Source organism: Hippocampus bargibanti, linkage group LG14, assembly GCF_051943395.1.
Source record: "Hippocampus bargibanti isolate YZ-2025 linkage group LG14, ASM5194339v1, whole genome shotgun sequence".
Lineage (NCBI taxonomy): Eukaryota > Metazoa > Chordata > Actinopteri > Syngnathiformes > Syngnathidae > Hippocampus > Hippocampus bargibanti.
The window spans coordinates 13,137,061-13,150,869 of record NC_142747.1 but is presented as its reverse complement, the minus strand read 5'-3'; the positions used below and the strand labels follow the sequence as shown (position 1 = coordinate 13,150,869).

At 39.4% G+C, this 13,809-nt stretch overlaps 1 protein-coding gene across 2 annotated transcripts in view; it reads left to right on the top strand.

Annotated features, from left to right (window-relative positions):
- The first annotated feature begins 344 nt into the window (after window positions 1-344).
- Window positions 345-13,809, top strand: part of dpf1 (double PHD fingers 1) — a 37,596-nt gene continuing 24,131 nt past the window's right edge. For both annotated transcript variants that reach the window (XM_089014194.1, XM_089014193.1), the window contains exons 1-6: window positions 345-457; window positions 9,688-9,717; window positions 10,235-10,395; window positions 11,476-11,583; window positions 12,388-12,515; window positions 13,421-13,510. In XM_089014194.1, coding sequence (XP_088870320.1) covers window positions 345-457; window positions 9,688-9,717; window positions 10,235-10,395; window positions 11,476-11,583; window positions 12,388-12,515; window positions 13,421-13,510 — 630 coding nt within the window. The remainder of the gene's footprint in view (window positions 458-9,687; window positions 9,718-10,234; window positions 10,396-11,475; window positions 11,584-12,387; window positions 12,516-13,420; window positions 13,511-13,809) is intronic.

Genomic DNA, 13,809 nt, shown 5'->3' with positions numbered 1-13,809 from the left:
TAAATTTGTCGATCATGTATCAATTATCACGAACTTTTATGGCAACTTTGTAAATGTAAACATTCATAGAAAGGCGTCAATGTACCACTGTGACTCAGTCATATAAGCCGCCTCAGTATTAACCGCATGTGGTCAATCATTCGGCTCTGGATCGGTGGTTTTGCCCTTTCAGATCCAAGGCGGTACCGGAGCACCCCCTGGATTCGCTACCCACTCTGGTACTTGTAGTGCGTCGCTCGTGGACATGTTTGGTGTTGACACACGTAAAAAACTACACTTCCCCTCTGCTGTCGCATGCGCTCCCGTCTCCCATTGGCTGCCCGTTCCAGCCGCAGCCCCAGAGAATGAATGAAATTGAAATAGCTGCTACATTACATGTACAATACCGGGCGCCGCAGCGTTGCATTCTATCATACTACAGCAAAATGGCCACAGCGGTACAGAGCCACCTCAAATCGTAAGTACGGCGCATTCGCATTGATGCTCTTTTTTAACGTTGTCAGTGTGAATGAATTGACCATTGCTCCATTAGAACCATCATCAACACCTCCGTGCATGCCGCGCACCCAGCACAAATCGACAAAAGACAATAAAAATGCAGAAAAGTTGCCTATCTGCGCCACGGGTTGGTTTGTGAAAGCGGCGTGATCATTTCCTCCCCGAGCCAGGAACAGCGTGCATGAGTGCAAGGAGCATGCAGGAATGCCGGGTTTGGAATTGAGTGACCCGGTATGTCCCCAAGATCACGGTCAGAGGCAGGTTAGAGAAAGGCAGACAGTTTAGATAGCTTGACACGACCTGTCTGGGCAGAGAGAAGAAACAGGTTGGAAGCCCGAAGCTGTATAGCAGAACGGCTTCAGGGCACTGGCAGAATATTTCGTTTAATTGTAATTAAATCAGCGATCGGAGCCTAATTGCAACTCCACGTCCTGCGTTTATACTGCAATTTGGCGTATGTTTAATTCCACCATGGCGTGCTCCAGGAGATTAAAGTTCCTTTGAGGCAGCATTTTTTTTTTTACAATGCTGTGTCTTTTTGTTCTGCTGTGGCTGGCTGCAGCGGAATGCAGACGCCTGCTACCCGCTTAGGCACTCGGCCAAAAAGGTGGCAGATAAGCATCAATATGTCGGGGTTGCTTTGAGAGGTAATAGTCGAACACGCAATGGCTTCAGTATTCTCTTTTTTTTAAACTCTAACTAAAGTTGATTTGCTCACCACGTTTGCAAAGGTTGTGACATTTTGGCATTGGATATGTCTGCGTGATGCAAGCATCCATGAATGACTCATGTGGGTGATTTTTACCCATATGTAAAAATCCACGTAAAACAGCCAAATAATGGGTGACATCAGCAACAACTGTTTCTGAGATCTTAAAAACACACTCGAAAAGAGAGACAACACACTTTCTAGCCCATTGAGATATTTTAGAACTGTTTTGAAGAAAGTAGAAGGAAAGGATGTCCAGTGCTTTAGTCAACAGGAAAACGAGTAAAATTGACCTATTAACATAATATAAGGGTTAAAGAGCACTTGACATGCAGCAGAAAGCCATTACAGTAATCCCTCGTTTTTCGTAATTGGGGACCAGGACCACACGTGATAGACGAAAATCCGTGAAGTAGAGTTATATAATAATAACAATACAGAGGGGGAAGCTGGGCGGTGCTTAGAAGATGCACAGCCAATCCACATGGCTGTCAACCATGAGATGTTTTGCTGTCATTGGGTGACATCAGCGCTGGGAACAAATCAAGCTACACCACGGAGTCAGTCTGCATTTTTTTCATGATGAACGTTTTTTTCCTCTGAAATCCGTGATGCACTGAAACCGCGATAGTAGAACTGCAAAGTAGCGAGGGATCACTGTGGTGTGTTATTGTTTTCCCTCAAAAATTGCATGTGTTCTCCTCAAAGTAATCACCAAACCGATTTGAATAGAGATGGTTTGGGATTGTTTTTTTTTCTACCCTTCTCTCTGATATGGTCACATGGTGACAATGATGTCAAGTGGATTTAATGGTCTGATTAACGTGGAATATGACGTGATGATGACGATACTCGGGCCAGACTGAATTGAAATAAACACGGAAAAGTTCAATCAAAAAGTTAGTCTATTTGGGTGTAACATTGATTCCTCTCTATTTGACACATTTTTTTTGTTTTAATGTCTGTTCTGTTGAGTTTTGTCTGGAAACGCCATCATATTTGCTAATTAATTCAGTTGGCATAAAACAATTTGGGAAACACCGGCCATTTTGTGTTTGTGTGTGCTTGTATGTGTGTTCAACTATGATGGAGGCTTCATTTGTGTGTGAAAACAAATCCGCAGCGGTATAGCGACTCTTCCAATCTAATGGGGACTTTCCAAAAATTCGCTTCACTTTCTCTCGGTTGGATTAGAGATAAATAATCTCTCAGTCTCTGTCTCTCTTTCTCTATCTCTCATGCCATCACCCCTGCTGACCCGCTTCCGCATTCAAGCCAACCTCCTTGATCATATTCTGCACCCATCACTCCTTCTCATCCGTTTTTTTTAATGGCCTGTCCAAATTTCCAGACTGTCGCTCACCTTTTGTCATGTTGTTTTTCACGCACCAAACACCATCAAACATCTTTGCACGTTCAGTCTCTTTTAATGTGATGTTCTTTTTATTTAGGGTTCTCCTGGAGCCTAGTTTCTTTATTGTGGACTCATAGTAGATGCTAGAATTCTCAACTCAGACTTTTTCCTCATTACGTTCAAATAAAATCATTTGAGCATCATTTTTATGACCCAAGATGGTGGCCGCATCCATGTTTCTTTCTATAAATTTCAATGAAAGATTTCATCTCTTGTGTGGCCTCATGGGCAAGCGTTCTGTGGTATCGCCAGCAGTTCTGGGGAGGCTTTGTGATTGATTTTTTTTTTACAATGCCCGCTCGGCTGAGCTGAGTGAATAATGAGTTCCGTGTAATAAACTTCGGTCTGCAAACAGGACTGTGTGATGGCTGGACCACAGCATGAGGAGCCTTTCCTTCCGACGTCTTCATTTTCTCCCATTCATTCCTGAACACACTCATCTGCGTGCATGTGAACACACACACACACACACGCGCACACACACACACACACACACACACACACACACACACACGCACGCACGCACGCACGCACACACACACACACACACACACACACACACACACACACACACACACACACACACACACACACACACACACACACACACACACACAACATTCCCTCCTTCTTTATTCATAAGGGAGCATGCGAGCCTAAGGTCTGATGTTTTTTTGAAGGGTATTTCTTTTCTCAAGTTATTCCTTTCATCTCCTCTTTATTTGGATTTTATTTCTGCTTCTTTTTTTTCGGAAGACAGGATTGGGAAAGGTTGTGAGAGAGGGATAGAGAGAAAGAGAGAGACATAGATAAGTATTTTTAGCTCTATGACCTATTTCTCCAGTGCTACCTAACTGACAGTCAGTCAGTTTCGCTGCTTTGGGACCTTGAGTGATTTCCATCCAAGAATTTGTCCTTCATATTGGTTGTCCGAGCTAAAGCGGCGCTGTTGCAGAATAAGAGAATCCCATTAAGTCATTTGTGAGTCTCAATGTTGGCGTGGGTCCAGTGCACCTTGCAATCAAGACTTCTTAAGGGCGGAGTCAACACTGCATCTCCTGAACAGGGATGCAGACAGGGGAGGAGTTCCTACTGTTGGTGATGTGTTTTCATAGGTTGGGGAGGGGGGTTAAACTAAGAAATCACCAAGCCGTATACTCACATGCACACACTGGGCCAGATACGGGGGTAAGGAGTCCGTCGCCATTATCAGAGGCCAAATGCAGTGGTAATAAATCTCACCTGAAGGAGCTGCTCAGAGGCAGATTGCCTCACCCTGATGCACTGCCACCAAGACACACTGCAGATATAGCGTTGTGTTGTATACACCCACACACAAAGACCAGATATGCATGCATTTACAGGGCTAGACAGTTACACTCAGCAATGTGACTGTTCATGCACGTGTGGATATGAAAAAAAAGAGGTGCATGCAACTGAGCACATTTTAAGGAAAATTACCTTTTTGGTTTTCACAATAAAATCATCACACTTACACATGACACAATAGACATGCTTATAAACACCCTTGCCATAAAAATGTCAAATCCTTGGCCTTGTTAAAATCTGTTCAAATATACATATAGACACACCCAAAACATTCAATGTGGTCTTTGTATGCGCGCCATTTGCTGCACTAAAACCAGAACCCCATCTCGCATCCTGCAAGAGTGGTATATATTAATGGGCAAGGGAAAGAGAGAGACCAGTGATTTCAGCTAGTGAGAAAGTGGAGGACAGTGAGATAGAAATTGAATTGAAGGTGGTAGGGAGGAGGGGTTGTGGCGGATTGGTACTGGTGATATTGCATAGTTTAATCTGTTGAGTTCAGGCATGGAAGGTCTGAGTTGGGGGGAGGGGATGAACACAACAGAAGGCCGCCTGATATTACTTCTTGACTGTGCACACGTACTGCATTCAAACAAAGCTTTTTTAGGCCAGGAAATGCCAATAGGGGTGGACCTTTTTGTGGATGTGGTTGTGAGAAAGTGCAAAGGTGGACAGCAATGGGTGAAACAAGTGTGTGGGACCACACGTGTAGACTAGGTCTGATTGGCAGAAGTACGATGAAGGCTTTTTTTTTAATGTACTGTCCTCATCTCTCTACCAGAATGCAATACACCGGCTAAAACGTGCTATCTGCTGTTTTTATTTAGTCTAGTACAGTACTGTAAAAAATAACAACTAACTCCAATGATTAGGTACTACCACTAGGGGGAGCTATACGTTTCTATATTGCATTCTAATGAGGGCTAATTGCTCCAACCAGGAAATACAGTTGGCAGGGTGTCATAGAGACAGAAAGGGAAGATGAAACGTTGGACCGGCCTGAAGCAGACAGACACTTCATCCTGAGAGTGAGACAAAAGTGTCCTCTGGGTGGCCTGGTGGAGTGACTAATTCTGTCATTTTCATATATGCATTTTCAAAAAAAGTGTCCAGTTACTGGCCTAATGTATCAGAATCAAAATCGGAAAGTCTTTAATAGTCCCACAATGGGGAAATTTGCAATATACAGCAGCAACATTGAAAGGGGGCAGGGGCAAAAGATTAAAGAAATTATTCTCTGCACAAAAGAAAATGTCAAGAGACTGAAATGTACAACTGCACAAAAATACATAGTGCAAAGTATAAAAATATATAAAAGTATAAAAAGCATATTTGATATATGTAACTGTTTTGACTCACATAAGGTGGCTGTGCTATTTATTTACAATGCATAAGTCCAGTTTTTTTTTAACGTATTTTTATTAAGAATACCTGTTTTTCTTTGCACGTAGATATTCATGCCCGGATTGTGATTGACATTGAAAGAATTATGTTAATAATTTCACTTATATGAGAGGAATTGCCATTCCACTGTCTCATTTATGACATGTATTTTAAAATGAGCAACATTAAAGGAGGCATATAATGTAACCAAATGCTGATTACAGAATATTGGGCTTGTCAGGCTATGCAGATGCACGTTTACAGTACAGAGCATGTGAGAGGTGTTCTTTGTGTTGTTTGTAACCTTGGATCGTGAAAAGCTGTTTATGTCACGTCTAGATTGAAGAAGGATCCTTTGGATTGACTCAATTCAAATCTGGAGTGGTACATCAGTCGCAGATGATTAACTGTGGCAAAATGTTTTTCTTAAAGATAAATTACATGTATGAATTGAACACATTTTAATCATATGCAACACAAAAAAATATTTAAAGTATTTTTCAGTGTATTTGGAAATATTTGCTTCGTTTTGGTGTACATGAGGCAAAATGCCAGTTAATTACTGCACGCTTGAATCTAGTTTTAATCGAATTGAAGAGTTTCGGGAAACAATTAGCCAAATTAACCCAGGAAATTGAAGACATTAAAATACAGCTTGAAGACAATTGAATGTTTTTGTTAAATGAATGAATGAATGAATGAATGAATGAATGAATGAATGAATGAATGAATTCAGTTGTGCCGTTTATTCCTGAAATGTATGATGATTAGTTCAGTTTCTGGATGAGTCTATCTGTGGTGTGTGCGCTTAGCACTCTGTCAGACCAGCCGGACCACAGCAGTGCTGCTGTGAATATAAACTATTTCGCTGAGAGCAGGTGTGCAAAGAAGTGACAGTATATAAAAGGCCAAATGTAGCATTCATGAGATTAATGCCACTATTAATTGGGCCGAAATTAACAGCTCTAAAATAATTTTGCTGACTCATACTAATGAAGTGATACTGATGTTCTTGTTCCTTTGAAGGGGTGCTGTGTACATGTACGCTATTGGATTGGATTAGACTAGACAGCAACAAAGTGATGAAACTAAGAGGAAAGGAAGAAGTAGAAAAACAAAATACAGGAACTGCTGTAAAGGCAACCACTCTCGCAGCGGCATCTTGAAGTCAAAACAACAAGAAAACAACAACAACACTTTAAGTCATTTTTATTGGTGTTTTGCATTTGACTAAAAATATCATACTGCGTTTTTTGGGTATTTTAGATGCTATAAAACGTTTTTCTGATGTCAGTTAAAAAACAAAAAAGTGACGTCGGTTGTCCTTCAAGCGGCATTATGGACTTTACATTAGAGTCAATATTATTAATATTTTTCTTTTCCCTAAAAAAAAATGGAAACAGATTTTCCAAAAGCAAAATGTCGCGACAGTATTTTTTTTAAGCGCTCCCAAATGACTGTTCTTCACTGCTCTGCTGGTGAACCATTCACATCTGAATGATTGATTTCATGTATCCCATTATGCCATCTCCAAGCTTTATTTACGATTAAAGACGTAAAATCTGAATCTATGAGCAATACCCTTGCCGGAAAAACAAAGTAGCATTTCACAGGTCATCGTGCTTCCATCCTTTTTGTCTGTCTGTCATCTGTCACGTTTCTTCATCTCCTTTGCCCTTCGCTATCTATATTCTACGTATCTTTTCCAGTTTTAATCAAACCGGCTTCTTTTGGAGCATTTCTCTCCTCGCTCTCGCCTGCTTGGCTCGTGTTGTTTTCAATCTCACAAGCAGCTTCCCTATTTCCATATTATAGAACTGTGCGCACCTAAATTGATGGAAGCTATTTTCTCCAGCTGTCAACTTACAGTATTATCGTGGAAGTTATTTCAATAGCTGTATGGACAACAGGGGCAAATGTGACGGAAGAGCTGCTGGATGGGGAGGGAGCTCTTTGGTGGACTGTTTTACATTTTCAATGTGTTCACTTCCATCCCCCTTCCCCACAATCAGTCACTCTCCCTCCCTGGTCTTTCACTTTGGTCAGCAGCGAAGCTTTAAATGCCAAGTCTTTTAGAGGCAAATACTACAAAAATGTCACTGGTGATTGTGATTTACTCATAAGAGGTAGATATGACTCTACGGGGATCGTTTCCCTTTAGTATTTTGGCTTAAATTCATCGTTTTGTCTATCACGTGCCATTCCTCATCTATCCATCCATCTATTGTCAACACAGCTGAACCTGATGATGGTCGCAAGGGAAGCGACTGTACCACGACACCCTTGGCGACAGGCCATTCTTCATATTTACATGAAATTGCTCTACGGGACCATCACTGGCAAAGGGAGCTCTGGAAAGTATCCTATGCTGCTGTAAAATGCTGAAATGTTTCATACTGTACGCACAAGCGAGAACAGCTGTGTAATGATATATTCTCATCAACAGACTGAGAACAGCTCATTTATAGTGACATATTAACAAACATGGCCATGATTTGCCCCATATATTGTTGCACGGATCACATCCTTTAAATTTCACATGTCCAGGGTTGGCCAGAAAGGTTGCAGAATTACTTCTGTATCTTTTCAAAATACTACCCACGGACACACAATGTCAGCATCTGCTCTGTTCTGCCTGACCATTCAATCTGTACCCATTTGGAATAAAACAATTTACACTAGGGATATGTCGCAAGCTCCCTCTTCTCGAAACACCACAAACAACAAACACAGTTTTTGGTATTTACCAAATGTTTGTTAAGGTATGTTTATTTTTGTATTTATTTATGTATTATGTCTTTATTTATTTATGTATTTATGCATTCCTTTAAGTATGTATGTATCTGTTTGTTTTTCTATTTATTTATTAGTTTATTATGTGTTTATTTTTTTATTCATTTGTTGAAGTATCTATTTATTTTTTCATTTTTGTATTTCTTTATTTATGTATTTATGCATTCCTTTAAGTATGTATTTATCTGTTTGTTTTTCTATTTATTTATTAGTTTATTATGTGTTTGTTTATTCATTTGTTGAAGTATCTATTTATTTTTTCATTTTTGGATTTCTTTATTTTTTTATTTATGTGTTCATTAATTTATTAGTTTTGCTCATTTATGAAGTTATTTATTCTTGTATTAATTTGTTTTTTTTATCTACCCATTTGTTTATGCATTTATTTATTTGTTTATTTATCAATTTATGTGTTTATTTATTTATTTGTTTATCTGTGTATTTGTTTGTTTATTTCTGGTTGTGCATCTATTTATTTATTTATTGTGTTGATTTACCATGTTGGGAATTTTGCAGACGATATATATATACATACATATATACATATACATACATATCTCTCTCTCTCTCTCTCTATATATATATATATATATATATATATTATATATATATATATATATATATATATATATATATATATATATTTATATATATATATATATATATATATATATATATATACAGCAGACAATATATATATATATATATATATATATATATATATATATATATATATATATATATATATATACATACATTACACATACATACACATACATATATAAATATATACATACATATATATATATATATATATATATATATATATATATATATATATATATATATATTCAAAATGTTGAATAGAGACTCGGAGGCTAAATGACTCACAACCCCCCCCTGTGGTGCCATCACACGGTCGATTGCTGTGCGAGAGTGAGATGCTGGCTGGCCATACAGTATATAAACTTGTGATTAAAGTATTGAAAACAATGGCGCTTCATGTTTGTTGTTGTTGCATAAAAGGTGATGCAGGAATATTGAAGGAGGTTGGTTCTTGTTTTGAAAATGGACCAATCATTCGCAATGTGTCATGGAAAATACTTTTGACTTTTTTACATGACCAATAAACCAACCAACATAAGTTTACATTTGCATGTTGCTTTTGTTAGACCGGCCAGATGTACCTCATGACGTGTTGTGCTAAGTGTGTGATTTCAGTAGTGGCACTTGGTTACCAAAGCTTTGGGTAGCCATGTGCGTCATGTTTCTGGCGTGTGTGCAGAGCTGAGTGACCTTGGCGCTTGTGCTCAGCAGGAAGACACGAGAGAAAAGTGATTAACTTTAGAAAGATAAAGAGGGAGGTGTGCACGCAAAATAAATCACGTCGAGAGACTGTAAAAGTAAATAAAGATTTACCTATAGTGCAGAAATAAGCCAAAGGCTCGAGGCAGTGGGAGAAGGAGTGAAAAGTCAAATCGGATGGAGGGGGGGAGGGATGGGTCGAGAGGAAAAATAACTCATACTGCATCTGTCGGGTTTCTTCTTCTCTCCCCCACAGGCAATCTGGAGGTGCAGTCATCAAGAACAGGTGAGAGAGAGAAAGAGAGGGGGGGGGGGGGGGGGGGGGGGGGGGGAGAGAGCAACGTGGCACTGAATGTTAATCAGACGAAATCACTAAATGGAAACATAACAGTGCAATAGTGTTCTTCATGGTGGCATTTGTGTGAATTTTTACTGTTGAGAAGTCTTTGCTACTTCATCTACTGCACTTTAATGGGGACTGTGCAGCGCCACAGATTGGCTCAACAATTGAGACCATTTAAAATAAAACCACAGTAAAACATTCTTTCGGAGAAGGAAAATTCCAAAATAGGACTGTGATAATTATGTGAAAATGAGGAACATTGTCACTGGCTGTACTTGTTAACCCGAGCAACAATGATGAAATTCTTGAACAAAAGGTGTGTGCTTTTGAACGCTTCCTCAGCAGAGAACATCTTGTGAAGTTGCGTTATTTAAAGTGAAATTGTTAAGCCAGCGACAAAGGAAAAATCTTTCAAGGTTACCCTTTTTTTCTTTCTCCCCTTTTCTTTCATGTGGCTCAGTCTCGGGGAAGAGTTCTATAAGGAGGCCATTGAACACTGTCGTAGCTACAATGCCCGTCTGTGTGCTGAACGCTCCATGCGTCTCCCCTTCCTGGACTCCCAGACAGGCGTGGCCCAGAGCAACTGTTATATCTGGATGGAGAAAAACCACCGTGGACCAGGTGGGGGGACTTGTGTTTGTTTCATACATACATGATGACAACTGGCTTATATTTCACCCACCTAGCATTTTTATAACCTCTCAGTTGTTCCTTGTTTCTGTCTGGGCTCCTCTCTTTTTTCATTTCCTTCCTTTCAAATCTTGCTTCTTTACTCCCTACCTTCGGGCCCATCTTCTCCTCTTCCTTACCTCTCTGTAACATTTGTGTATTTTGGCAGAGAAATAAACACCCCTGTGGCGATGATACGCCACTGGCACAAACTACTCCTTAGAGAGTACTTACATTATTCGTGCTTGTGTGTGAGTGTGTGTGTTTGAGCGAGCGTGTCGAGCTGTCTTTATTTTATGTCAAGTGTTTGTGTCAAATTGCTGAGCAGCACAATATAAATTGCGTCTAATTGATTTTAAAATGTGTATGTATTCATTTATTGATTGATTGGTTGATTTATTTGTTTATGTATATATGTATCAGTGGTGGGCCGTGGATTTCATTGCAAAATCATGTGACTAGCCAACCATAGTTCGTGAAAACACTGACGTTTCCAGCGCCTTCCAGCGGGCCTTGAGTTGCCAACTCGAAATCTGATTGGTTAAAGCAACAGTTTCATTGATATTTATTTTTACACTCCAGGGCCTGCAGAACTTATTGTGAAGGTGTCCAGATAGATTTCTGACCTTGGTAACAAATGACGGCTGAAATGTGATTGATTGGTTAAATGCCTAAATACAAAAACACACATCTGGAAGCGGCGCAACATGGGAAAACTAATGAAAGGAAGCTGAAAGACACATTATTTAATAAGAATTCATGGACAAAATATAATTCACATTAGTCTGTGATTCAGATATTTTTAGGCCAACAGAGAAAGTCATATAGGCCCTGACGACCCACCACTGGTATGTATGTACAGTATGGATGTATGTATTTATTTATTTACTTATTGGTTTATTTGTCTGTTTATTTTACTATTTATTTGTTTTTTGTTTGTTTTTTTGTATTTTATAAAGCACATATGAAATAACTTAAGCGTGTGTGTGCAATAACTGTGATGTATTCTGTACACCGTCTTTTGAGTGTTAGGTCATGCACCAGGTCAGTTGTACACATACCCAGCTCGGTGCTGGCGTAAGAAGAGGCGGTTAAATATATTGGAGGATCCACGGCTTGTACCAATTGAGTTCAAAATCGGTAAGTGGGAAATGAAATGGAGTGTATCATAATTTAAAGTATGTTTTAAAGGACAACCGACGTCTCCGGACAAGTTGTGTCCATAATTTGTAAAATGGCTTCAAATGACTTCTACTGAGCGTATTTTAATAAGATTCCATCGCATATAGCTATATTTTACGTTTTAAGACTGGCGCTGAATATTCAGGAAGTCTTGTTTTTGAGTTGTTGACGAGTCCGTACGTGACGTCACTAAAGGAATGCCTCTGACCAAAAAAAAGACGCATTGTAGCGGTCCTTCCATCACGTCAATGTATTTTGCTGTACTTGTTTGGTCTGGGGGACCTCGTGTTGCAGAAGAGGGCATCCAAGGTCCATATAAGGAATCTATCAGCCTGTGGAAACGGAGGTGGCCATTTTGTGCCTCTTTTTCGGTGAGACATTTCCCCTCAATGTTGCCTCATAATGGCACGGAATAAATTCTTTAATCACTTGCAAACATGTATGCTTTCCTCTTCAAAACTATTTGAATCATATTCATAACTGGATGTGTAACAAGAAAGCATATTCTCCGAATCTGAAGCCATTGTTTTGATTCTCCAGCAATGCAAGACCTCTTGGCGAATAAAAATATCATACTGCATGTTTTGGGTATTTTAGATGCTATAAAACGTTGTTCGGATGTCAGTTAAACAAAAAAGTGACGTAGGTTGTCCTTTAATTTTTATTTTGGGAGGAATTGTGAGTAAAAATAATGCTATTTTTCTCTCTGGTCAGTAAATCAGTTGGAATGAACGTGTTCTTATTACAATGGCTCTTTTTTAGACTACGAGGCCTCATTAAAGAAGGAGGGAGGTATTCCCGATGGCCCTGTGTTGGAGTCGATGCTTGCTGGGGATACGCTGGACAAGAAGATCGAAACAAAAGAGGAAGAACCCATGAGTGAGTGTCAGGTAAGGCGTGTCTGGTTTTTTTTTTTTGCTGATTCTGATATTCTTCATCTTTATACAATCCATACATACATATCTTTATAATATACATACATATATATCTTTATACAATACACACACACACATATATACACACACACACATACACACATATATATATATATATATATATATATATATATATATATATATATATATATATATATATATATATATATATATATATATATATATATATAGCGCTTTAACAACAGCTGAAGCTGCAACAAAGCGCTTAACGTGGACAGGTATCATATACAAGAAATAAAGCTGTGACAAAGATAGTAGAAAGCACCAGGGAGTGAAACCAAGATCAAGTTGGAATCATGCTGATTTGAATGCGAAAGAGGACAAGTCCACCCCCTTAATTGTTGATTTTTTGGGGGGAAAATAAAGCATGTTGAAATGGCATCCTGCTGTGATCGATGGGCATAAAGTTAGGATTTTTTTGTCTTCACACTGTAATGGTCGAAGACGATCGTATATGTACACATATGCTTGGGGGCATCCTGCTGGGATGATGGGTGTTTGGGAAAATATCAATTAACCGTCGCCAACTGTCCAGCCCGAAAAAAAAAACAAACAAACATTTTTTTCGTAAGCATCAAAATCGCCTGGTCGCCTCAGGCATCCACTGGACTTTGCACGCTAATTACGTTGGCAGAGGTATGCCCTCTGCTGAGTGACTTTCTAGTCACTGTCTATGCTAAGAGTTGCCCATCTTCATATTATTTCAAAGTTCACAAAAGACAAAATAAAGTCCATGTGTTTTCATTGTGCATTGTGTTCGTGACTCATTCATATTTGACAGGTTGCACGAGCGCCCATTGTTGTGTTGTGTTAATCCATGCTTTCTATTTCCCCTACAGAAATTACTCGTTGGAGATTTCCCTCATGAACTGGACATGGACGACATGGAAGAAGATGTTCCGAAGCGCAAGAACCGTACCAAAGCACGGGTAAGCCCATTGCTGACATTTTTTTGGGTGGATCATAAAAAAATTGTGTTCAAATTTTCTTTTGCTAGAAATCTGGAGAGAAAAATTAGGTCACTGATGGAATGTTCACTCACCTGATACCATGCAAGCAGCATGACTGTGAATGGGGGTTTGAATCTTGACCTTTTTGAATGGAGCTTGCATGTTGTCCCAATGCGTGAGGGGGACTTCTCTTCGCATTCCGGTTTTCTCCCACACGCACCTTTGATTAACTCATTCACTGCCAGACAATGTGCAAAAATATGCCCTGTCCAGTGCCA